Source organism: Somniosus microcephalus, chromosome 12 (genome assembly GCF_052327205.1).
Source record: "Somniosus microcephalus isolate GS21.2 chromosome 12, FLI_Smic_1.0, whole genome shotgun sequence".
In the NCBI taxonomy this organism is placed as follows: Eukaryota; Metazoa; Chordata; class Chondrichthyes; order Squaliformes; family Somniosidae; genus Somniosus; species Somniosus microcephalus.
In genome coordinates this window covers 9,881,864-9,907,511 of record NC_140998.1, presented here as the reverse complement: position 1 = coordinate 9,907,511, position 25,648 = coordinate 9,881,864, and the positions used below count along the sequence as shown (strand labels likewise).

At 51.3% G+C, this 25,648-nt stretch overlaps 1 protein-coding gene across 1 annotated transcript in view; it reads right to left on the bottom strand.

The window, feature by feature from the left end:
- The window catches only part of brf1b (BRF1 general transcription factor IIIB subunit b), a 465,668-nt gene that overhangs the window by 388,215 nt on the left and 51,805 nt on the right, over positions 1–25,648 (bottom strand). The window contains exon 2 of the mRNA XM_086002586.1: positions 1,881–1,961. Within this exon, the coding sequence (XP_085858712.1) occupies positions 1,881–1,961 (81 nt within the window). The remainder of the gene's footprint in view (positions 1–1,880; positions 1,962–25,648) is intronic.

Genomic DNA, 25,648 nt, shown 5'->3' with positions numbered 1-25,648 from the left:
GTCGGAGGGGCGGTACTGAGGGAGCGCCGCACTGTCGGAGGGGCGGTACTGAGGGAGCGCCACACTGTCGGAGGGGCGGTACTGAGGGAGCGCCGCACTGTCGGAGGGGCGGTACTGAGGGAGCGCCGCACTGTCGGAGGGGCGGTACTGAGGGAGCGCCGCACTGTCGGAGGGGCGGTACTGAGGGAGCGCCGCACTGTCGGAGGGGCAGTGCGGAGGGGCAGTACTGAGGGGGCGCCGCACGGTCGGAGGGGCAGTACTGAGGGAGCGCCGCACGGTCGGAGGGGCAGTACTGAGGGAGCGCCGCACGGTCGGAGGGGCAGTACTGAGGGAGCGCCGCACGGTCGGAGGGGCAGTACTGAGGGAGCGCCGCACTGTCGGAGGGGCAGTACTGAGGGAGCGCCGCACTGTCGGAGGGGCAGTACTGAGGGAGCGCCGCACTGTCGGAGGGGCAGTACTGAGGGGCAGTACTGAGGGAGCGCCGCACTGTCGGAGGGGCAGTACTGAGGGGCAGTACTGAGGGAGCGCCGCACGGTCAGAGGGGCAGTACTGAGGGAGCGCCGCACTGTCGGAGGGGCAGTACTGAGGGAGCGCCGCACTGTCGGTGGGGCAGTACTGAAGGGCAGTACTGAGGGAGCGCCGCACTGTCGGAGGGGCAGTACTGAGGGAACGCCGCACGGTCGGAGGGGCAGTACTGAGGGAGCGCCGCACTGTCGGAGGGGCAGTACTGAGGGAGCGCCGCACTGTCGGAGGGTCAGTACTGAGGGAGCGCTGCACTGCAAAATGCCCCATCTTTCACATGAGACGTAAAAGATCCCATGGCATTATTTCTAAGAAGAGCAGGGGAGTGCTCCCTGACCAATATTTATCCCTCATCACTAAAACAGGTTATCTGGTCATGTGCTGTTTGTGGGAGCTTGCCGTGTACAAATTGGCTGCCATATTTCCTACATTACACTTCAAAAGTACTTCATTGGCTGTAAAGTGCTTAAAATCAGCGCAGAGCACTGCCTCTTTGTTCCATTGATGCAATACCAAATCCTCAAGCAATAAATTGCTTGAGAAACAGGAGGAGGCCGCTCAGCTCTTCAGGCCTGTTCAACTAGATTATGGCTGATCTGCACCTCAACTCAATTTACCCGCCTTTGATCCACATCCTTGGATACCATGACGCAACAAAAATCTATTGATCTCAGTCTTCAAAACTTTAATTGATCTCCAGCATCCACAACCTTTTGGAAAGAGTTCCAGATTTCCACTACCCTTTGAGTGAAGAATTTGACGGACCACACTGAAAGGATGTTAATAAAAGTACAGTCGATTATTTAAAAAAAACTAAGACAAAATAGGGAAGCAGCCATCAATTTAGAACATATGATGAGATTGCCAATTCAGATATATTGCGCTGCACAAATACAGGAAAAAATCCAAATCCCTTCCAGTAAAATATTTGCAGTTTAAAAAAAAAAATCAGTTTTCTAATTCTGTGCAAACCTGAAGTATTGTTTGAATTCTTTGCTCGTCATTGTAAACATTTGTAATTAGCCCGGTAAGTATCGGGCCCAGTAACCCAACAACCTAAAGTGTTGACAACCCTGCTCCAGGGAAAAACAAGTTTCCTTTAATTCCACAAGCTCCCTTTAAAAGTGGCCTAGTTCCTTCAATTTGAGATGGAGGGGGAGAAGTCTACAGGCTGCAGACAAAGTGAAGGGCATTGTAGCTAGTTAAACAAATCCAGGACACCGTTACCAGCCCGATATTAAAACCCCAAGTCTCCGGAAACCTCCAGTGGGCTGTTCTCGAAGGAATGCAAAGACAGAGACACACATAGGCTTAAAGGAAGGCTGCCTCTCGCTAGTCTAATGTTGCTGCAGATTTACCATTCTGGAGTGTCTGTGCGCGTGACTCCTTCCCGAGGTTGGTGTGGAATCCTGTTCCCAGTGAAGGAGTTTTCCCCGGACCTGAAATATAAAAATGCAAAATGGAAGTGAATCAGCAAAATGTACTGCAGTATGATTTTTTAAGGATTCAAATCAATATAATACTAAACTGCAACCAACACGTTAACCAATGTCAGGCTATACAGATAAAGAATAAGGAGAGAGCGCGAGCCAGAGAGCGAGAGAGAGAGAGAGAGCGAGCGCGAGCGAGAGAGAGAGAGAGCGAGCGCGAGCGAGAGAGAGCGAGCGCGAGCGCGAGCGAGCGAGAGCGCGAGCGAGAGAGAGCGCGAGCGAGAGAGAGCGCGAGCGAGAGAGAGCGCGAGCGAGAGAGAGAGCGCGAGCGAGAGAGAGAGCGCGAGCGAGAGAGAGAGCGCGAGCGAGAGAGAGAGCGCGAGCGAGAGAGAGAGCGCGAGCGAGAGAGAGAGCGCGAGCGAGAGAGAGAGCGCGAGCGAGAGAGAGAGCGCGAGCGAGAGAGCGCGAGCGAGAGCGAGAGAGCGCGAGCGAGAGCGAGAGCGAGCGCGAGCGAGAGAGAGCGCGAGCGAGAGAGAGCGCGAGCGAGAGAGAGCGCGAGCGAGAGAGAGCGCGAGCGAGAGAGAGCGCGAGCGAGAGAGAGCGCGAGCGAGAGAGAGCGCGAGCGAGAGAGAGCGCGAGCGAGAGAGAGCGCGAGCGAGAGAGAGCGCGAGCGAGAGAGAGCGCGAGCGAGAGAGAGCGCGAGCGAGAGAGAGCGCGAGCGAGAGAGAGCGCGAGCGAGAGAGAGCGCGAGCGAGAGAGAGCGCGAGCGAGAGAGAGCGCGAGCGAGAGAGAGCGCGAGCGAGAGAGAGAGCGCGAGCGAGAGAGAGAGCGCGAGCGAGAGAGAGAGCGCGAGCGAGAGAGAGAGCGCGAGCGAGAGAGAGAGCGCGAGCGAGAGAGAGAGCGCGAGCGAGAGAGCGCGAGCGAGAGAGAGAGCGCGAGCGAGAGAGAGAGCGCGAGCGAGAGAGAGAGCGAGCGAGAGAGCGCGAGAGAGAGAGCGCGAGAGAGAGAGCGCGAGAGAGAGAGCGCGAGCGAGAGAGAGAGCGCGAGCGAGAGAGAGCGCGAGCGAGAGAGAGAGCGCGAGCGAGAGAGAGAGCGCGAGCGAGAGAGAGAGCGCGAGCGAGAGAGAGAGCGCGAGCGAGAGAGAGAGCGCGAGCGAGAGAGAGAGCGCGAGCGAGAGAGAGAGCGCGAGCGAGAGAGAGAGCGCGAGCGAGAGAGAGAGCGCGAGCGAGAGAGAGAGCGCGAGCGAGAGAGAGAGCGCGAGCGAGAGAGAGAGCGCGAGCGAGAGAGAGAGCGCGAGCGAGAGAGAGAGCGCGAGCGAGAGAGAGAGCGCGAGCGAGAGAGAGAGCGCGAGCGAGAGAGAGAGCGCGAGCGAGAGAGAGAGCGCGAGCGAGAGAGAGAGCGCGAGCGAGAGAGAGAGCGCGAGCGAGAGAGAGAGCGCGAGCGAGAGAGAGAGCGCGAGCGAGAGAGCGCGAGCGAGAGAGCGCGAGCGAGAGAGCGCGAGCGAGAGAGCGCGAGCGAGAGAGCGCGAGCGAGAGAGCGCGAGCGAGAGAGCGCGAGCGAGAGAGCGCGAGCGAGAGAGCGCGAGCGAGAGAGCGCGAGCGAGAGAGCGCGAGCGAGAGAGCGCGAGCGAGAGCGCGAGCGAGAGAGCGCGAGCGAGAGCGCGAGCGAGAGAGCGCGAGCGAGAGAGCGCGAGCGAGAGAGCGCGAGCGAGAGAGCGCGAGCGAGAGAGCGCGAGCGAGAGAGCGCGAGCGAGAGAGCGCGAGCGAGAGAGAGAGCGCGAGCGAGAGAGAGCGCGAGCGAGAGAGAGCGCGAGCGAGAGAGAGCGCGAGCGAGAGAGAGCGCGAGCGAGAGAGAGCGCGAGCGAGAGAGAGCGCGAGCGAGAGAGAGCGCGAGCGAGAGAGAGCGCGAGCGAGAGAGAGCGCGAGCGAGAGAGAGAGCGCGAGCGAGAGAGAGAGCGCGAGCGAGAGAGAGAGCGCGAGCGAGAGAGAGAGCGCGAGCGCGAGCGCGAGCGAGAGAGAGAGAGCGCGAGCGAGAGAGCGCGAGCGAGAGAGCGCGCGAGCGAGAGAGCGCGCGAGCGAGAGAGAGCGCGAGCGAGAGAGAGCGCGAGCGAGAGAGAGCGCGAGCGAGAGAGAGCGCGAGCGAGAGAGAGCGCGAGCGAGAGAGAGCGCGAGCGAGAGAGAGCGCGAGCGAGAGAGAGCGCGAGCGAGAGAGAGCGCGAGCGAGAGAGAGCGCGAGCGAGAGAGAGCGCGAGCGAGAGAGAGCGCGAGCGAGAGAGAGCGCGAGCGAGAGAGAGCGCGAGCGAGAGAGAGCGCGAGCGAGAGAGAGCGCGAGCGAGAGAGAGCGCGAGCGAGAGAGAGCGCGAGCGAGAGAGAGAGCGCGAGCGAGAGAGAGAGCGCGAGCGAGAGAGAGAGCGCGAGCGAGAGAGAGAGCGCGAGCGAGAGAGAGAGCGCGAGCGAGAGAGAGAGCGCGAGCGAGAGAGCGCGAGCGAGAGAGAGAGCGCGAGCGAGAGAGAGAGCGCGAGCGAGAGAGAGAGCGCGAGCGAGAGAGAGAGCGCGAGCGAGAGAGAGAGCGCGAGAGAGAGAGAGAGCGCGAGAGAGAGAGCGCGAGCGAGAGAGAGCGCGAGCGAGAGAGCGCGAGCGAGAGAGCGCGAGCGAGAGAGAGAGAGAGCGCGAGCGAGAGAGAGAGCGCGAGCGAGAGAGAGAGCGCGAGCGAGAGAGAGAGCGCGAGCGAGAGAGAGAGCGCGAGCGAGAGAGAGAGCGCGAGCGAGAGAGAGAGCGCGAGCGAGAGAGAGCGCGAGCGAGAGAGAGAGCGCGAGCGAGAGAGAGAGCGCGAGCGAGAGAGAGAGCGCGAGCGAGAGAGAGAGCGCGAGCGAGAGAGAGAGCGCGAGCGAGAGAGAGAGCGCGAGCGAGAGAGCGCGAGCGAGAGAGCGCGAGCGAGAGAGAGCGCGAGCGAGAGCGCGAGCGAGAGAGAGCGCGAGCGAGAGAGAGCGCGAGCGAGAGAGAGCGCGAGCGAGAGAGAGCGCGAGCGAGAGAGAGCGCGAGCGAGAGAGAGCGCGAGCGAGAGAGAGCGCGAGCGAGAGAGAGCGCGAGCGAGAGAGAGAGCGCGAGCGAGAGAGAGAGCGCGAGCGAGAGAGAGAGCGCGAGCGAGAGAGAGAGCGCGAGCGAGAGAGAGAGCGCGAGCGAGAGAGAGAGCGCGAGCGAGAGAGAGAGCGCGAGCGAGAGAGAGAGCGCGAGCGAGAGAGAGAGCGCGAGCGAGAGAGAGAGCGCGAGCGAGAGAGAGAGCGCGAGCGAGAGAGAGAGCGCGAGCGAGAGAGAGAGCGCGAGCGAGAGAGCGCGAGCGAGAGAGAGAGCGCGAGCGAGAGAGAGAGCGCGAGCGAGAGAGAGAGCGCGAGCGAGAGAGAGAGCGCGAGCGAGAGAGAGAGCGCGAGCGAGAGAGAGAGCGCGAGCGAGAGAGAGAGCGCGAGCGAGAGAGAGAGCGCGAGCGAGAGAGCGCGAGCGAGAGAGCGCGAGCGAGAGAGAGAGCGCGAGCGAGAGAGAGAGCGCGAGCGAGAGAGAGAGCGCGAGCGAGAGAGAGAGCGCGAGCGAGAGAGAGAGCGCGAGCGAGAGCGCGAGCGAGAGAGAGAGCGCGAGCGAGAGAGAGAGCGCGAGCGAGAGAGAGAGCGCGAGCGAGAGAGAGAGCGCGAGCGAGAGAGAGAGCGCGAGCGAGAGAGAGAGCGCGAGCGAGAGAGAGAGCGCGAGCGAGAGAGAGAGCGCGAGCGAGAGAGAGAGCGCGAGCGAGAGAGAGAGCGCGAGCGAGAGCGAGAGAGCGAGCGCGAGTGAGAAAGAGAGCGCACGCAGGGGAGAAAGGATGGGAGAGAAACAGAGACAGGGAAAAGAACTTGCATTTATGTAGAACGTTTTACATCCTCAGGACATTCCAAAGTGTTTCAGAGCCAATGAACTTTGAAGTGCAGTCACTGTTGTCGTGTAGGGAAGCACAGTAACCAACTCACGCGCAGCAAGGTCCCACAAGCAGCAAATGAGTTGACTGGCCAGTTTATCTGCTTTGGTAACATTGGATTAGGAATGAACGTCAGTCAATGGGATCTTTTACATCCTCCGGAACAGGCAGCTGGGAGCTCGATTTAACATCTTACCAGCAGGGATCACGCGACAGGAATCAGGAACATGAACCCTGACTGATTTTCCCTGAGCTCTGACTCGGGCGCTAATTGTGATTCCCCCACTGCTGACTCAGCTGAGATCTGCTTAAATAACTGTTTTCCCCAGCATCGAAAGTCTCTCCCAAGTGCTTGTGGAAAACTCTGGGGCTCGTAGCCAATGTTCCCTGTAAACGGCACTTTGTTCTGCGCGGCCTGTTTCCTTTAATGCGCGGTCCCTTTAAATTTCTGCGCATACACAGTGTTTACAGATTGGGCGACCGCTTTGCGGAACACCTCCGTTCAGTCCGTAAGGGTGACCCTGAGCTTCCGGTCGCCTGACACTTTAATTCACCGCTTCACTCCCACTCTGATCTCTCTGTCCTCGGGCTATTGCATTGTTCCAATGAAGCTCAACGTAAGCTCGAGGAACAGCACCTCATCTTTCGATTGGGCACTTTACAGGCTGCCGCACTCAACATCGAGTTCAACAATTTCAGATAATTATCCCTGCCCCCATTTTTCATGCAGTATGATTTTTGCCACTCCCATTTGCAACATTATATCCTTCCTACCTCTTACAGAAGTACAGTATGTTCTTTCAATTCCTTCCTCCCCTCCTAACCACCCCCTCCCCCTGTCTCTGCACCTGCTTACTATGTTACATCTCCAGCCTTTTCCAGTTCTGATGAAGAGCCCCAGACCTGAAACGTTAACTCTGTTTCTCTCTCCACGGATGCTGCCTGGCCTGCTGAGTATTTCCAGCATTTTCTGTTATTTTGTAGGAATGTCCAGTTCCTATCAAGAGACTGAGGTCGACTCAGGCGATCAATCAAAACATGTTTAATGTAAAACTAACTGAGTTTAACAAACAAACGCAAGAGAACTACGAATACAGGTCTTATCACTTCGGAGGCTCCACGAGGACTGCTTGGGCGGTCCCGTGGCTGGCGTCATGACATCATCGCGTTTTTCCCGCCGTTGGGGAATCACGTGATGAACAGCGTGACGTCATCGCGTTTGCCCGCGCTCTTAAAAGGGACCGCGCTCTGTACATGCAAACAGTATATACAAAGACACAGATTCAGGCTGTAGCTAACACATTGTTAAAGGGAATTATACACAGTTGATCAGAGACCCTTAGTGGCATTTCCAGCATCCGCAGTATTTTGCTATTATATTATCGCAGTGTTTACAACGTAAATGGCGGAGAGTGGCCTGCGCGGGACCTTTCAGATTACTGCACGCGCCTCAGCGGGAACATTGAGCACCAGTCCATGCTACGACCAAACACGATTAACACTAGTTCTGTAAACGAGCAGCGTAAACACTTGAACTTTGTCTTGACTGAGTTTGAAACCTACTAGTTGCAGCACATCCTCCTCTCCCACCTGCATCTAATATACAGCATAGTAAAGCTGCCGAGGACTGCTGCTCAGGATTAGATGGGGTCGGTGGTGAAAGGAAGAGGAGTAATCAGTAAGAAGAGTAAAGGTATTTTTATAATGGCGCTCTCTTCAGTTCCGGGAGACCAGTGTCCGTGAGCTGCTAAAGCCGACTCCTTTGTCCCAGAGATTACAGAAGCACAAAAAGGGTCTGCCACTACAACAGGGGAGCTGAATTTAGCAATGTCTTCCAGACTCAATACTAAACGAGCACAGTATAAAAGCGGCTTGTCAAGACCTCATTAGGTAGGTGGCTTGGGATGCAATAACGCGAGGTGAAGCTGCGGGGGGTGGTTAGTGCTCTCTCTCTGCCGCACTCCGCCTCTCCCATTCCAACAGAAATACAGACAGCAAGCCAGTGGAGCCCAAAGAAGTGACTCTCCGCCAATTTAGCATCTTTCGGATGAGACGTTAAACCGAGGCCCCGTCTGTCCTCTCGGGTAGACACCATGAACAGCAGGGAAATTCTCCCCGTGTCCTATCCAATATTTATCCCTCAATCAGCATCGAAAAATAAGATTAGAGTCATAGAGTTATACAGCACAGAAAGAGGCCCTTCGGTCCATCGCGTCCGCGCCGGCCATCAAGCCCTATCTAATCTAATCCCATTTTCCAGCACTTGGTCCGTAGCCTTGTATGCAATGGCCTTTCAAGTGCTCACCCAAATGCTTCTTGAATGTTGTGAGGGTTCCTGCCTCTACCACCCTTTCAGGCAGTGAGTTCCAGATTCCAACCACCCTCTGGGTGAAAAAGTTCTTCCTTAAATCCCCTCTAAACCTCCTGCCCCTTACCTTGAATCTATGCCCCCTTGTTATTGACCCCCCTACTAAGGGGAAAAGTTCCTTTCTATCTACCCTATCTATGCCCCTCATAATTTTGTACACCTCAATCAGGTCCCCCCTCAGCCTTCTCTGCTCCAAGGAAAACAGCCCCAGCCTGTCCAGTCTCTCTTCATAGCTGAAGCGCTCCAGCCCAGGTAACATCCTGGTGAATCTTCTCTGCACCCTCTCCAAAGCAATCACATCCTTCCTGTAGTGTGGCGACCAGAACTGCACACAGTACTCCAGCTGTGGCCTCACCAGCGTTTTGTACAGCTCCATCATAACCTCCCTGCTCTTATATTCTATGCCTCGGCTAATGAAGGCAAGTATCCCATATGCCTTTTTAACCACCTTATCCACCTGTTCTGCTGCCTTCAGGGATCTATGTACATGCACACCAAGGTCCCTCTGATCCTCTGTCTTTCCTAGGGTCTTACCATTCATTGTGTATTCCCTTGCCTTGTTAGTCCGTCCAAAATGCATCACCTCACACTTTTCAGGGTTAAATTCCATTTGCCACTGTTCCGCCCATCTGACCAACCCATCTATATCGTCCTGTAACCTGAGGCTTCCCGCCTCGCTATTTACCACCTCACCAATTTTCATGTCATCTGCGAACTTACTGATCATACCTTTTACATTCACATCCAAATCATTAATGTAGACCACAAACAGCAAGGGACCCAGCACCAATCCCTGCGGTACCCCACTGGACACAGGCTTCCAGTCACAAAAACAACCTTCCACCATCACCCTCTGCCTTCTGCCACTAAGCCAGTTTTGGATCCAATGTGTCAAGGCACCCTGGATCCCATGGGCTCTTACCTTCCTGACCAGTCTCCTATGCGGTACTTTATCAAAGGCCTTACTGAAATCCATGTAAACCACATCCACTGCACTACCCTCATCCACACACCTAGTCACCCCCTTGAAAAATTCAATCAAATTGGTCAGACATGATCTTCCCTTGACAAAGCTATGCTGGCTATCCCTAATTAATCCTTGCCTCTCCAAGTGGAGACCAATTCTGTCCCTCAGAATTTTTTCCAATAATTTCCCTACCACTGATGTTAGGCTCACTGGCCTGTAATTCCCTGGTTTATCCCTGCTACCCTTCTTGAATAATGGTACTACGTTAGCTGTTCTCCAGTCCTCTGGCACATCCCCTGTGGCCAGAGAGGTTCTGAAAATTTGTGTCAGAGCCCCTGCAATCTCCTCCTTTGCCTCACACAGCAGCCTGGGATACATCTTCTCCGGGCCTGGGGATTTATCCACTTTTAAGCCTGCTAAAACCGCTAGTACCTCCTCCCTCTCGATGCTAATATGTTCAAGTATATCACAACCCCCCTGCCCAATTTCTATGTCCACATCGTCCTTCTCCATAGTGAACACAGATGCAAAAAATTCATTTAAAACCCCACTTACATCCTCTGGCTCTGCACACAGTTTGCCACTTTGGTCCCTAATGGGCCCTACTCTTTCCCTGGTTATCCTCTTGCCCTTAATATACTTATAAAACACCTTAGGATTTTCCTTTATTTTGCTCGCCAGTGTTATTTCATGGCCCCTCTTCGCTCTCCTAATTTCTTTTTTAAGTATCCCCCTGCACTTTTTATACTCCTCTAGGGCTTCCTCTGTCTTTAGTCCTTTGTATCTGCCAAAAGCCCCCCTTTTCTTGCTAATACATTCTCGTATATCCCTTGACATCCAAGGTTCCCTGGGCTTGTTGGTCCCACCCTTGACCTTTACGGGAACATGTTGCCATTGTACTCTCTCAATTTCCTTTCTGAAAGACTCCCACTGCTCTGATGTGGATTTTCCTTCAAGTAGCTGATCCCAGTCCACATTGGCCAGATCCTGCCTTATCATATTAAAATCGGCCTTCCCCCAATTTAGAACCTTTATTTCCGGTCCATCCTTGTCCTTTTCTATGACTACCTTAAATCTCACCGAATTATGGTCACTGTCACCAAAGTGCTCACCAACTAACACTTCTACCACTTGCCCGGCTACATTCCCTAGAGTTAGGTCCAGTATCACCCCCTCTCTTGTAGGACTTTCTACATGCTGGCTCAAAAAGCTCTCCTGGATGCACTAAGAATTCTGCACCCTCTAAGCCTTTCACACTCTGACTATCCCAGTTAATATTGGGGAAGTTGAAATCCCCCACTATAATTACCCTATTATTTGCACACTTCTCTGAGATTTACCTACATATCTGTTCCTCTATCTCCCCCTGGCTGTTTGGGGACCTATAGTACACTCCCAGCAGAGTGCTAGCCCCCTTTTTGTTTTTAAGTTCAACCCATACGGCCTCATTAGAGGAACCTGTTAATATATCATCCCTCCTTACAGCAGTAATTGTCTCCTTAATTAATATTGTGACACCCCCTCCTCTTTTACCGCCCCCCCCCCCCCCCCGCCTCTGTCGCGCCTGAAGATTCTATACCCCGGAATGTTGAGCTGCCAGTCTTGCCCCTCCCTCAACCATGTCTCCGTGATAGCAACAATATCATACTCCCATGTGTTCATCAACACCTTCAGTTCATCCACCTTATTCGTAAGACTCCTTGCATTAAAATAAATGCCATTTAGCCTTGCCCTACTCCCTTGTGCCGTTACATATTTGCTCTGCCTTCCAGTCTGACTTATTTTTTCCTCTATATTTGGCTGTACATCACCCCCTATTATAGCTCCACTCTGTATCCCATCCCCCTGCCAAGTTAGTTTAAACACCCCCGAACAGTGCTAGCAAACCTCCCCGCAAGGATATTTGTCCCGTTCTGGTTCAGGTGCAACCTGTCCGACTTGTACAAGTCCCACCTTCCCCAGAAGCAGGCCCAGTGATCCGGGAAACTAAAGCCCTCCCTCCCTCCTGCACCAACTCTTCAGCCACGCATTCATCTGCTCTATCCTCCTATTCCTATACTCACTAGCACGTGGCACCGGGAGTAATCCAGAGATTACAACCTTTGAGGTCCTGCTCTTTAGTCTGCTACCTAGCTCCCTAAATTCTTATCTGGTCAGTATCTCATTGCTGTTTGTGGGAGCTTGCTGTGTGCAAATTGGCTGCCGCATTTCCAACATTACAACAGTGACTATACCTCAGAAAGTACTTCATTGGCTGTAAGGCACGTTGGGACGTCCTGAGACAGTGAAGGGTGCTATAGAAATGCAAGTTCGTTCTTTCTAAATCCAAGAGCTTTAACCATACATGAAGTGGACTGTGTTAATTAGTCTTAAAATCTGCTTCCCTCTCCTCCGATTCTCTTCCCTACCCCTACACAATCATTATTGGAGGTGGTGGCCGGAGGGTATGGACCTTGTTGGATGTTCCCAGAACAAAAATGTATCAAGAACCTGTGCACGCGTTAAATGTAAAGGAGAACCCAGCACGCCGAGCGGTGAACGGGAACACAGGGAAGCCGAGAGACCGACAGTGGCAGCCCTGCAGATCATGGGTTCTGGGGAGTCAAGGCTTCGGTGCCACATCATCTCTCAATGGGGGATAATGACGCAGAAACATCTTACTCTGACATTAATATATAGATCTTCTGGAAAGCACCCAATTATTTTAACCCTAATCAATAACCAACTGAACCCAAGCAATCGTTCACATTAAGGCTGGGGGTCGATGACTACAGCAACAAGGAGAAGCATGCATTATTTAATAAGCTCACAGTGGCGACAAATGCGCATAACCATACAACACCTCTGCTGTGCAGTACTCCCTCCCCCACCCCCAGTGTACAGCTCCATAGGCATCACCCACCTTCCAATACCTCCCCAACCAACAACAACTTGCATTTATACAGCACCTTTAACGTAGTAAAATCTCCCAAAGCGCTTCACAGCAGAGATTTTCAAACAGAATTTCACCCCGACCCACATAAGGAAATATTAGGACAGGAGGTCGGTTTTAAGGTACGTCATAGGAGGGGAGGGGGGTAGAGTGTCGGAGAGGTTTAGGGAGAGAATTCCAGAGCTTAGGGCCAAGGCAGCTGAAGGCACGGCCAGCAATGGGGGTGGGGGGAGGAAATCAGGGATGCGCAAGAGGCCAGAACTGGAGGAGCGCAGAGATCTTGGAGGGCTGTAGGAGATTACATAGAAACATAGAAGATAGGAGCAGGAGTAGGCCATTCGGCCCTTCGAGCCTGCTCCGCCATTCAATGAGATCATGGTTGATCATCCAAATTCAGTACCCTGTCCCTGCCTTCTCCCCATATCCCTTTAGCCTTAAGAAATATATCCAACTCTTTTTTGAATATATTTAATGAATTGGCCTCCACCGCCCTCTGTGGCAGAGAATTCCACAGGTTCACCACTCTCTGGGTGAAGAAATTCCTCCTCATTTCAGTCCTAAATGGCTTACCCCTTATCCTTAGACTGTGACCCCTGGTTCTGGACTCCCCGGCCATCGGGAACATCCTTCCTGCATCTAGTCTGTCCAGGCCTGACAGAATTTTATAGGTTTTGATGAGATCCCCTCTCAATCTTCTAAACTCCAGTGAGTATAAGCCCAATCGACACAATCTCTCCTCATACGTCATTCCTGCCATCCCAGGTATCAGCCTGGTGAATCTTCGCTGCACTCCCTCCATGGCAAGAACATCCTTCCTCAGGTAAGGTGACCAAAACTGCACACAATACTCAAGGTGTGGTCTCACCAAGGCCCTGTACAGCTGTAGCAAGACATCCTTGTTCCTGTACTCGAACCCTCTTGCTACGAAGGCCAACATACCATTTGCCTTCTTAACCACCTGCTGCACCTGCATGCTTACCTTCAGCGACTGGTGCACAAGGACACCCAGGTCTCTTTGCACTTCCCCTTCTCCCAATCTATTGCCATTCAAATAATAAAAATTACAGAAATAGGGAGGGAGCAAGGGACTTGAAAACAAGGATGAACCTTTTTTTTTTTTTTTTAATCAAGGCATTGCCAGACTGGGAGCCAATGTCAGTCAGCGAGCACAGAGGAGGTGAAGGGTGAACGGGGCTTGGTGCGACTTAGGTTACGGGGCAGCAGAATTTTTTACGTTTGTACAATCTGTGCAGCCAGGCTAGTCAACGTGTGCGCCATCATAGCTGAGCCCGAATCCTGTCCAGTCAGCCTCGTCAAAGTGTCAGCCTTGGCCCAGTGGTGGCACTCCCGCCACTGAGCCACAAGGTAGTGGGTTCAAGCCCCACTCCAGCCCATAATCCAGGCTGACAATCCCAGTGCCGTACTGAGGGAGTGCTCCACTGTCGAAGGTGCCAACTTTCGGATGAGACGTTAATCGGCTGCCCGATTTGATGGAGGTGCTAAATCATGAAGGGTTTATATAAAGTAACGAGAAACTGTTTGCAATGGCTGAAGGATCGATAACCAGCGAGCACAGATTTAAGGTGATTGGCAGAAGAACCAGAGACAGCAGGAGGAAAAGCTTTTTTACGCAATAAATGGTTAAGATTTTGAATGCCCTGGATTCTGGAGAGGTCCCAGCGGACTGGAAAACCGCAAATGTAACGCCCCTATTTAAGAAAGGAGGGTGACAGAAAGCAGGCAACTATCGACCAGTTAGTCTAACATCTGTCATTGGGAAAATGCTGGAGTCCATCATTAAGGAAGTGGTAGCAGGACAGTTAGAAAAACATAATATAGTCAAGCAGAGTCAGCATGGTTTTATGAAAGGGAAATCATGTTTGACAAATTTGCTGGATGTCTTTGAGGGTGTAACGAGCAAGGTGGATAAAGGGGAACCAGTAGATGTGGTATATTTGGATTTCCAGAAGGCATTCGATAAGGTGCCACATAAAAGGTTACTACACAAGATAAGAGCTCACAGGGTTGGGGGTAATATAGTAGTATGGATAGAGGATTGGCTAACTAACAGAAAACAGAGAGTCGGGATAAATGGGCCATTTTCAGGTTGGCAAACTGTAACTAGTGGGGTGCCGCAGGGATCAGTGCTGGGGCCTCAACTATTTACAATCTATATTAATGACTTGGATGAAGGGACTGAGTGTAATGTAGCCAAATTTGCTGATGATACAAAGATAGGTGGGAAAGCAAATTGTGTGGAGGACGCAAAGAATCTCCAAAGGGATATAGATAGGCTAAGTGAGTGGGCAAAAATCTGGCAGATGGAGTTTAATGTGGGAAAATGCAAGGTTATCCACTTTGGTAGGAAAATTAAAAAAGCAAATTATTTAAATGGGGAGAGATTACACAATGCTGAGGTACAGATTGATCTGGGGGTCCTTGTACATGAATCACAAAATGTTAGCATGTAGGTACAGCGAGTAATTAGGAAGGGAAATGGAATGGAGTATAAAAGTAGGGAAGTCCTGCTACAACTGTACAGGGCGTTGGTGAGACCATACCTTGAGTACTGCGTACAGTTTTGGTCTCCTTATTTAAGGAAGGATATACTTGCATTGGAGGCAGTTCAGAGAAGGTTCACGAGGTTGATTCCGGAGAAGAAGGGGTTGTCTTATGAAGAAAGGTTGAGCAGGTTGGGCCTATACTCATTGGAGTTTAGAAGAATGAGAGGGGATCTTATTGAAACATATAAGATTCTGAAGGGGGCTTGACAGGGTAGATGCAGGGAGGATGTTTCCCCTCGTGGGGGAATCTAGAACTAGGGGGCATAGTTTCAGAATAAGGGGGCACCCTTTTAAATCGGAAATGAGGAAGAATTTCTTCTCTCAGAGGGTCGTGAATCTTTGGAATTCTCTTCCCCAGAGAGCTGTGGAGGCTGGGTCATTGAATATATTTAAGGTGGAGATCGACAGATTTTTGAACGATAAGGGAGTCGAGGGTTATGGGGAGCGGGCGGGGAAGTGGAGTTGAGGCCAAGATCAGATCAGCCATGATCTTATTGAATGGCGGAGCAGGCTCGAGGGGCCAAATGACCGACTCCTGCTCCTACGTCTCATGTTCTTATGTAATGCACTGTCTGATGGGGCGGTGGATACAGATTCAATAGTAGCCTTCAAAAGGAAACTGGATAAATACCTGAAGGAGAAAATATTCCAGGGATATGGGGAAAGGGCGGGGGAGTGGGACTAACTGGATTGCTCCGAAAGAGCCGGCACAGACTCGATGGGCCGAATGGACTTCTTCTGTGCTGCACTGTTCAATGATTCTATACACATACAATTTCAAACACGGGTTCCTGGACAGTGATCAGTATGGGGAACTCTGGCTGGTTTATTCCACCCTCCCTAGCCCCAAAGATACAAGGCATTTCCTAATCAGTTTGGCTCAGTAGCACACACAGCAGTATAACTACTCACCAAGCGATCAGGGATGTCTCGACAAACTTATGTTAATACAAATGTCAACTGGGTTATGGTAACACCAAGTGTCGTCAGCCATTTAATAATTTACATACAGCAGGCACTGATTTGGCTGATGAAGAGGGAGCCAAGGACATACGGCATGAAGCTGATCTAAACTAAATCTAAATGGGCAGCTGGGTGGCAAATAAAATTCAATGTGGATACATACTGCACATCGGAAGAAAGAATGTGCAGCAGGTACCCCATGAACGGTGAATAGCAGTATCGAGGAGCTTTGGTTGATTCCATGTGTAAAGCAGGAAGGCCAACACAGAACACTGCATTACACCAACTTGCATTTATATGGCGCCTTTAACATCCCAAGGCTCCAGAAGAGAAGAGTGCAAGTCAGAGGGAGCCATGCTGAAACCGTACAGTGCTCTGGGCAGACCGCACCTCGTGTCCAGTGCTGGTCACTCAGACAAGGGAGACAGTGTGAAGATGAGCCACGAGATTGAGCCCTGACATTAGAGGGACTGAGTTACGAGAACTGACTGGAGAAACTTGGGCTTCTCAGCCATGGCAGGAAGTGACCAAAACATGACCCGAGAAATTTCTGAGACAGCAAACAGTATACAAAGTAATGTGTGTCGGCGGGACAAGGAGACATAGGTTCAAATTGGTGAAAGACAAGTTGAGGACTGATGTCAGGAAGTAGTTGAGACAAAATGATCAACAAATGGAATGGGTTCTTAGCAGATTAGTGGATACAAAAATTCTGGGATCATTAATAAAAAGAGTTGGATGCTGTGATGGAGGAATTGTGGGGGCTTTCTGGATGGACGGGGCGAATGGGCTCCCTTAGCTGCGATCTTCTGCGCCTTCTTAGGCAGTCCCTCAGAGCAGAGGATGACTTGCTTCCAAATTAAAAATGAGTTCACAGGTGACTGATGAGTCCAATGCAGGACCTACAGTCTCTATCACAGGTGGGGCAGATGGTGGGTGGGGTGCTTGGGTTGACGTGCGCTCCTTGCGCTGTTTGCACTTGGCTTCTGCTTGCTCCCGGTGAAGAGACTTGAGGTGTTCGGCGTCTTCCCAGATGCTTCTCCTCCACTTTGTGCGGTCTTGGGCCAGGGATTCCCAGGTGTCGGTGGGGATGTTACACGTTTTCGAGGAGGCTTTGAGGGTGTCCTTGAAGTGTTTCCTCTGCCCACCTGGGGCTCTCTTGCCATGATTCAATCACAGAGATGCCAGCAGCTACAGTGATCAACTGGTGGAGTTCTACATTATTATGCAACTTTGGATCCCAGAACTAGCCGCACCTCTAGCCAAGCTGTTCCAGTACAGCTACAACACTGGCATCTACCCGACAATGTGGAAAACTGCCCAGGTATATCCTGTCCACAAAGAGCAGGGTAAATCCAATCCGGCCAATTACCGCCCCATCAGTCTACTCTCAATCATCAGCAAAGTGATGCAAGGTGTTGTCGACAGTGTTATCAAGTGGAACTCAACACCATCCAGGACAAAGCAGCCCCGCTTGATTGGCACCCCATCCACCACCTTAAACATTCACTCCCTCCACCACCGGCGTACCGTGGCTGAAGTGTGTACCATCTACAAGATGCACTGCAGCAACTCGCCAAGGCTTCTTCGGCAGCACCTCCCAAACCCGTGACCTCTACTACCTAGAAGGACAAGGGCAGCAGGCACATGGGACACCACCACCTGCAAGTTCCCCTCCAAGTCTCACACTATCATGACTTGGAAATATATCGCCGTTCCTTCATCGTCGCTGGGTCAAAATCCTGGAACTCCCTCCCTAACAGCACTGTGGGAGTACCTTCACCACACGGACTGCAGCGGTTCAAGAAGGCGGCTCACCACCACCTTCGAAAGAGCAACTGGGGATGGGCAATAAATGCTGGCCTTGACAGCGACGCCTACATCCCATAAAGAGAATAAAAAAAATATATTAAAAAGTACAAATTATGGAATCATTTGGGCTGTTGGGCTGACTCAAGAGTCAGCATTCTCTTCAGACATGGCTGGTTACTGCAAGTACACACAGAGGAAACAAACTAGCCAGGAAGCTCGACAGCTCTCTGGTGTGTGTGTGCAATAACCCTTTGCATTTCCACTATGACGTGTGCATGGTGTTTTCTGGGAAGAGGCAGCGGAGCAGGCAGAGTTGTGGTTTTGGAATTGCCATAGCAAGAGTCAACTATTTGAAGGAGGGCACCAGGATCAATTCATTGACAGCAAAATCACGTAACAAGCCCGAAGCAAAAGCACTCTACAAAACAAACACTTCTGTTTAGCTAGCATCATGCTCAGTAAGAAGCCAATTGGGAATATAAAATGCCTTTTTTTTTTGGGATGTGCTTGCCGCATACGATCATTAGAGGTCAACTCAAGGACGTCATTGGGGGCCAACGCTTCAATCAGAGGATTTTCATTGGGCTGTTTTAATGCGGTTGATGTCTCAATGTCGGAGGGTCTTGAGGCAGAGAGACTCAGGGGGGAAATTTCCAATCGTGGGACCTAGACTGCTGGAAGCACAGACACCCCTAGTGGGATGAAAGGGAGGGGACGGGGATGCACAAGAGGCTTCAGGTTTGCTGGATGGCAACTGGCAGCGGGAAATTTGCCGGACGTTTCCCCTCCCTAGCCCAGGGCAGTGGGGCCAACTATACCACGCCGACTACTGGGCTCGGCTAACTCAGCACACACTGGGGAACTGGAGTGCAGCAGGTTTTGCACTGCAGGTAGACTATCCTTTATCCGAAAACCTTGGGATCAGCTGTGTTTCGGTTTTCGGATTTCAGAAGGTTTTCATCTCCGTATCTGACAACAAACACTGTTGCTTAGCAACAGCTTGTAAACACTCGGGCCCAGCCTTGGAAGCGTCTCTGAAGCTGTTGCTAAGCTACAGAGACTCTTTGCACAGCCGGGCTGTTTAAAAAAAAATGCTAGGGGAAGAAAAAAAAACCGAACAAAACGGCTGCTGATTTCTGCCGTTAGATCGAGGTTTCTGGCTCCCCCTGCTCCGCATCTGAATTCCTTGACTTAGCGGGGGTCTGGGGCTCGACTGCCGCCGCCAGTTGTGGGAAAGCCGGATATCGGCTGACTCCAACACTAAGCTGGCCCGCAAATCAGGTCGGGGGGGGGGGATGGAAAGACTATCGGACGGGCCGCTGTATTGTTGGGTTCACTCTCCCGGTACCTCCTTCACACTGCCCGGCTCGGCCTGCAATCTCCTACCCAGGAGGGAACTCTGTGACCCTCTGCCCTGCTCACAGGGAAAGGCAGAGCTCCCGGACCACTCCTGTCATGTTTGGCGCCACTCGGGTCATGTCGTGCGCACGACTTACGCTCCACGAAAAAACTTTTGGTTTTTTAGAGGTTTTCGGAAGTGCGGATAAAGGATAGTCTACCTGTATTCGGAACAAGCTGCAGAGGCCAAACCTCAACATTTTTTCAGCCCTTCCAAACCTGAAATTTAGATCTTCCTTTGCCACCACAGAAAATGGCACTGTATTGGGCATGGAAAGACCAGCAGAGGCTGCCAGCGTGAGAGGGACGAGACTGAGTCAAACATTTCCAAAGCAGTTAAAAACAGCCAAGTGACTGATGGCGTACTTACATACTGCCAATGGCTCACTGAGTTTATAAAAGGGAGCAGATGAGCCACACAGAACAGGAAGATCCCTGATCAATCCACTGATTGGTCGGTGTCTGGGCAGCAGTAGGGACACTATAGTTAGTCTCATGCCATCAGGATCAGGGATGGGGTAAAAGAATCCCACTGCGATCACATGAACCCTGCTGGACACACACAGGGACAAGGGCGGCACTGAGGGGTCTGGATGAACAGAGAGGCGTAGGGTTCAACACCACCACCACAGCAACATTTATATAATTCAGAAAAACTCCCAAGGCGCTTCACCGACACACGGGACCCCAAGGAAAGGGAGGATATATTAGGTGTGGTGATCAAAAGCTTGGTCAAAGAAGTGGATTTTAAGGAGGGTGTTAAAGGAGGAGGGGGCGGGGGCAGGTAGAGGGGTTTAGGGAGGGAATTCCAAAGCTCACAGCCTAGATGGGTGAAGGCACAGCCACCAATGGTGGGGCGCAAGGAGTGAGAGAAAGTCGGAGGAACACAGAGTTCTCGGAGGGTTGTAGGGCTGAAGGAGGTTCGAGATAGGGAGAGGCCATGAAGGAATATAAACGGAAGGATAAGAATTTTGCATTTGAAGGGCTGGGGGGTGGGAGGGGGGCAGATGTAGGTCAGCGAGCACAGGGGTGATGGGTGAACAGACAGTGCGGAATAGGATACGGTTAGCAGAGTTTTGAATGAGCTGAAGATATGGAGGGTGGAGAATGGGAGGTCACCCGGGAGAGTGCTGGAACGGTCGAGTCTGGAAGTGACAAAAGGATGGACAAGGGCTTCAGCAGATGAGCTGAGGCAGAGACACAGGTGGGCGATGTTGCGGAGGTGGAAGAAGGCGGACTATGCGACGGAGAGGATATGGGATCGGAAACTCAGCTCGGGGTCCAATAAACCGTGTATTCGCGTGTGAAGGTTAGCAGGTACCGCGGTGATTCACAATACAGAAACACTGCACTTGAATGCCACAGCTGTGTTTAAAAAAAGTCACAAGCAACTTATTTCAAAAGTCAATATGGGGAAACACAGACACTGACATGATAAGGCTGGACATCAATGCTTGGATCACTTTACTTTGATCAGGGATCCTCTTGTCTGTCTCTCTCCCCCACGCACACTGGTTGCTGCAGCAAGCGAAGGTTTATTCATTTTATAGAATCATAGAATGGTTACAGCACAGGAGGCCATTCGGCCCGTGCCGCCTCTCTGCAAGAGCACTTCAGCTCGTCCCACTCCCCCGCCCTTTCCCCGTAGCCCTGCTAATTTTTTTCCATCAGGTACTTATCCAACTCCCTTTTGAAAGCCGTGCTTGAGTCTGTCTCCACCACCCTCTCAGGCAGTGCATTCCAGATCCTAACCACTCGCTGCGTAAAAAAGTTTTCCTCATGTCGCCTTTGGTTCTTCTGCCAATCACCTTAAATCTGTGTCCTCTGGTTCTCGACCCTTCCGCCAATGGGAACAGTTTCTCTCTATCTACACTGTCTAGACCCCTCATGATTTTGAGCACCTCTATCAAATCTCCTCTCAACCTTCTCTGCTCTAAGGAGAACAAACCCAGCCGGGCAAGTGGTGGAAGTGTCAGTAGGAGAGCATTTTGGCGACAGTGACCATAATTCGGTGAGATTTAAGGTGGTCATGGAAAAAGACAGAGATGGCCCGGAAATAAGGGTTCTAAATTGGGGGAAGGCCGATTTTAATATGATAAGGCAGGATCTGGCCAAAGTGGACTGGGAGCAGCTGCTTATAGGAAAATCCACATCAAAACAGTGGGAGACTTTCAGAAGGGAAATAGAGAGAGTACAACACCAATATGTTCCTGTAAAGGTCAAGGGTGGGACCAACAAGCAAAGGGAACCTTGGATGACAAGGGATATACAAAAATGCATTAGAAATAAAAGGGGGGCTTTTGGCAGTTACAAAAGACTAAAGACGGAAGAAGCCCTAGAGGAGTATAAAAAGTGCAGGGGCATACTTAAAAAAGAAATTAGGAGGGCGAGGAGGGGCCATGAAATAACACTGGCGAGCAAAATAAAGGAAAATCCTAAGATGTTTTATAAGTATATTAAGGGCAAGAGGATAACCAGGGAAAGGGTAGGGCCCATTAGGGACCAAAGTGGCAATCTGTGTGTAGAGCCAGAGGATGTAGGCGGGGTTTTAAATGAATTTTTGCATCTGTGTTCACTATGGAGAAAGACGATGCAGACATAGAAATCGGGCAAGGGGACTGTGACATACTTGAACGTATTAGCATCGAGAGGGAGGAGGTGCTAGCGGTTTTAGCAGGCCAAAAAGTGGATAAATCCCCAGGCCCGGACGAGATGTATCCCAGGCTGCTGTGGGAGGCAAAGGAGGAGATTGCAGGGGCTCTGACACAAATTTTCAGAACCTCTCTGGCCACAGGGGATGTACCAGAGGACTGGAGAACAGCTAATGTAGTACCATTATACAAGAAGGGTAGCAGGGATAAACCAGGGAATTACAGGCCAGTGAGCCTAACATCTGTGGTAGGAAAATTATTGGAAAAAATTCTGAGGGACAAAATTAGTCTCCACTTGGAGAGGCAAGGATTAATCGGGGATAGTCAGCATGGCTTTGTCAAGGGTAAATCATGTCTGACAAATCTGATTGAATTTTTCGAGGGGGTGACTAGGGGGGTGGATGAGGGAAATGCTGTGGATGTGGTTTACATGGACTTCAGTAAAGCTTTTGACAAAGTCCCGCATAGGAGACTGGTCAAGAAGGTAAGAGCCCATGGGATCCAGGGTGCCTTGGCGCGTTGGATCCTAAACTGGCTGAGTGGCAGGAGGCAGAGGGTGATGGTCGAAGGTTGCTTTTGTGACTGGAAGCCTGTGTCCAGTGGGGTACCTCAGGGATCGGTGCTGGGTCCCTTGTTGTTTGTGATCTACATAAATGATTTGGATGAGAATGTAAAAGGTATGATCAGTAAGTTCGCAGATGACACGAAAATTGGTGGGGTGGTAAATTGCGAGGAGGAAAGCCTCAGGCTACAGGACGATATAAACGGGTTGGTCAGATGGGCGGAAAAGTGGCAAATGGAATTTAACCCTGAAAAGTGCGAGGTGATGCATTTTGGACGGACAAATAAGGCAAGGGAATACACAATGAGTGGTAGGACCCTAGGAAGTACAGAGGGTCAGAGGGACCTTGGTGTACATGTACATAGATCCCTGAAGGCAGCGGAACAGGTAGATAAGGTGGTTAAAAAGGCATATGGGATACTTGCCTTCATTAGCCGTGGCATAGAATATAAGAGCAGGGAGGTTATGATGGAGCTGTACAAAACGCTGGTGAGGCCACAGCTGGAGTACTGTGTGCAGTTCTGGTCGCCTCACTATAGGAAGGATGTGATTGCTCTGGAGAGGGTGCAGAGAAGATTCACCAGGATGTTACCTGGGATGGAGTGCCTCAGCTATGAAGAAAGACTAAACAGGCTGGGGTTGTTTTCCTTGGAGCAAAGAAGGCTGAGGGGGGACCTGATTGAGGTGTACAAAATGATGAGGGGCATAGATAGGGTAGACAAAGAGGAACTTTTCCCCTTAGTAGGGGGGTCAATAACAAGGGGGCATAGATTCAGGGTAAGGGGCAGGAGATTTAGAGGGGATTTGAGGAGGAACTTTTTCACCCAGAGGGTGGTTGGAATGTGGAACTCACTGCCTGAAAGGGTGGTAGAGGCAGGAACCCTCAACATTCAAGAAGCATTTGGATGAGCACTTGAAATGCCATTGCATACAAGGCTATGGACCAAATGCTGGAAATGGGATTAGACTGGACAGGGATGGATGGGCGGCGCAGACACGATGGGCCGAAGGGCCTCTTTCTGTGCTGTAAAACTCTATGACTCTATGATTCTCCAGTCTATCCACGTAACTGAAGTCCCTCATCCCTGGAATCATTCTCGTAAATCTTTTCTGCACCCTCTCTAGGGCCTTTATTTTGAAATGAGAGAGCCTCAAAGCCCACTGGGTTGGAAAAGGACCAGAGGAGAGATTTCCTGCCAGATTGAAGGGCTCGTGTTGCCCATTAATCAGCTCACAGATTGGACTGTTCCAGGGCACCTTTTAATCAAAGTCTGACTCCAAGAGCAGCATCCAGCCGAATGCGATGTTTAATATACTGTGCAAAATGTCAATACTACACAATTCACAAAACAGTGCGCATAAAAAACAGGGCTGGTTACACCGCAGAGGGAGGGGTGCACCGGTTATATGGTAGAAACACCAGAACCTTGCGTATTTGCATAATGCTTCTTGCACCCCAGTGGAACCTGCACCAGGAGTGCTGCCATGGCACGATCTTGCACATGCATAGTTAGATAGAATTACCGAGCATTCACAGCGCAGAAACAGACCATTTGGCCCAACTGGTCTAAGCCGGTGCCAGTATGATTTGGACAGGTTGGGTGATTGGGCAGATGCATGGCAGATGCAGTATAATGTGGATAAATGCGAGGTTATCCACTTTGGTGGCAAAAACAGGAAGGCAGATTATTATCTGAACGGCAATAGATTGGGAGAAGGGGAAGTGCAACGAGACCTGGGTGTCCTTGTGCACCAGTTGCTGAAGGTAAGCATGCAGCTGCAGCAGGCGGTTAAGAAGGCAAATGGCATGTTGGCCTTCATAGCGAGAGGATTCGAGTACAGGAGCAAGGATGTCTTGCTGCAGTTGTACAGGGCCTTGGTGAGACCGCACCTTGAGTATTGTGTGCAGTTTTGGTCACCTTATCTGTGGAAGGATGTTCTTGCCATGGAGGGAGTGCAGCGAAGATTCACCAGACTGATACCTGGGATGGCAGGAATGACGTATGAGGAGAGATTGGGTCGATTGGGCATTTACTCGCTGGAGTTTAGAAGAATGAGAGGTGATCTCATTGAAACCTATAAAATTCTAACAGGACTAGACAGACTAGGTGCTGGAAGGATGTTAGAACATAAGAACATAAGAAATAGGAGCAGGAGTAGGCCAATCGGCCCCTCGAGCCTGCTCCGCCATTCAATAAGATCATGGCTGATCTGATCCTAACCGCCAATCTACTATCACAGAACCATCTCCTGAATCTAACAGAATTAGACACACGAAATAGGAGCAGGATCAGGCTACACGGCCCCTGGGCCCGCTCCGCTACCCACAGGGCCATGACCGATCCGAACCTAGACTCATGTCCAAATTCCTGCCCGCTCCCCATAACCCTTAATTCCCTTTACTTTTAGGAAACTGTCTATTTCTGTTTTAAATTTATGTAATGATGTAGCTTCTACAGTTTTTTGGGGCAGCCTATTCCATGGACCTACCACCCTCTGAGTGAAGTAGTTCCTCCTCATCTCAGTTTTGAAAGAGCAGCCCCTTATTCTAAGACTATGCCCCCTAGTTCTAGTTTCACCCATCATCGGGAACATCCTCTCCGCATCCACCCGATCCAACCCCTTCACAATCTTATATGTTTCAATAAGATCGCCTCTCATTCTTCTGAACTCCAATGAGTAGAGTCCCAATCTACTCAACCTCTCCTCATATGTCCATCCCCTCATCCCCGGGATTAACCGAGTGAACCTTCTTTGTACTGACTCGAGAGCAAGTATGTCTTTTCTTAAGTATGGACACCAAAACTGTACGCAGTATTCCAGGTGCGGTCTCACCAATACCTTGTACAACTGAAGCAATACCTCCCTATTTTTATATTCTATTCTATCCCCCTAGCATGTTCCCGATGGCCGGGGAGTCCAGAACCAGGGGTCACAGTCTAAGGATAAGGGGTAAGCCATTTAGGACAGAGATGAGGAGGAATTTCTTCACCTGTGAACCTGTGGAATTCTCTACCACACAAGGCAGTTGAGGCCAATTCATTAAATATATTCAAGAAGGAGTTGGATATATTTCTTAAGGCTAAAGGGATCAAGGGATATGGGGAGAAGGCAGGGACAGGGTACTGAGTTTGGATGATCAGCCATGATCTCATTGAATGGCGGAGCAGGCTCGAGGGGCCGAATGGCCTACTCCTGCTCCTATCTTCTATGTTTCTATGTTTCATGCTCTACACGAGCCTCCTCCGACCCCTCTTCATATCACCCTATCACCATAACCTTCGATTCCCGTCTCCCTCATATGTTTATCTGGCCTCCCCTTAAATGCACCTATGCTATTCGCCTCAGCTACTCCTTGTGGTAGCGAGTTCCAAATGTGTTGGTAACCAGTTCAGTCAGCTTTTGTACAAGGAAAAAAAAGGACATCACTGTCAGGTACAGCGGTCTCGGAGCGCACCCTGACCACGGCTAAATGCCCCCACCCCCAACATTTGCTGTCACCGGTTCACATTTGTGGGCAGGGAATAAAACAGCTTCATA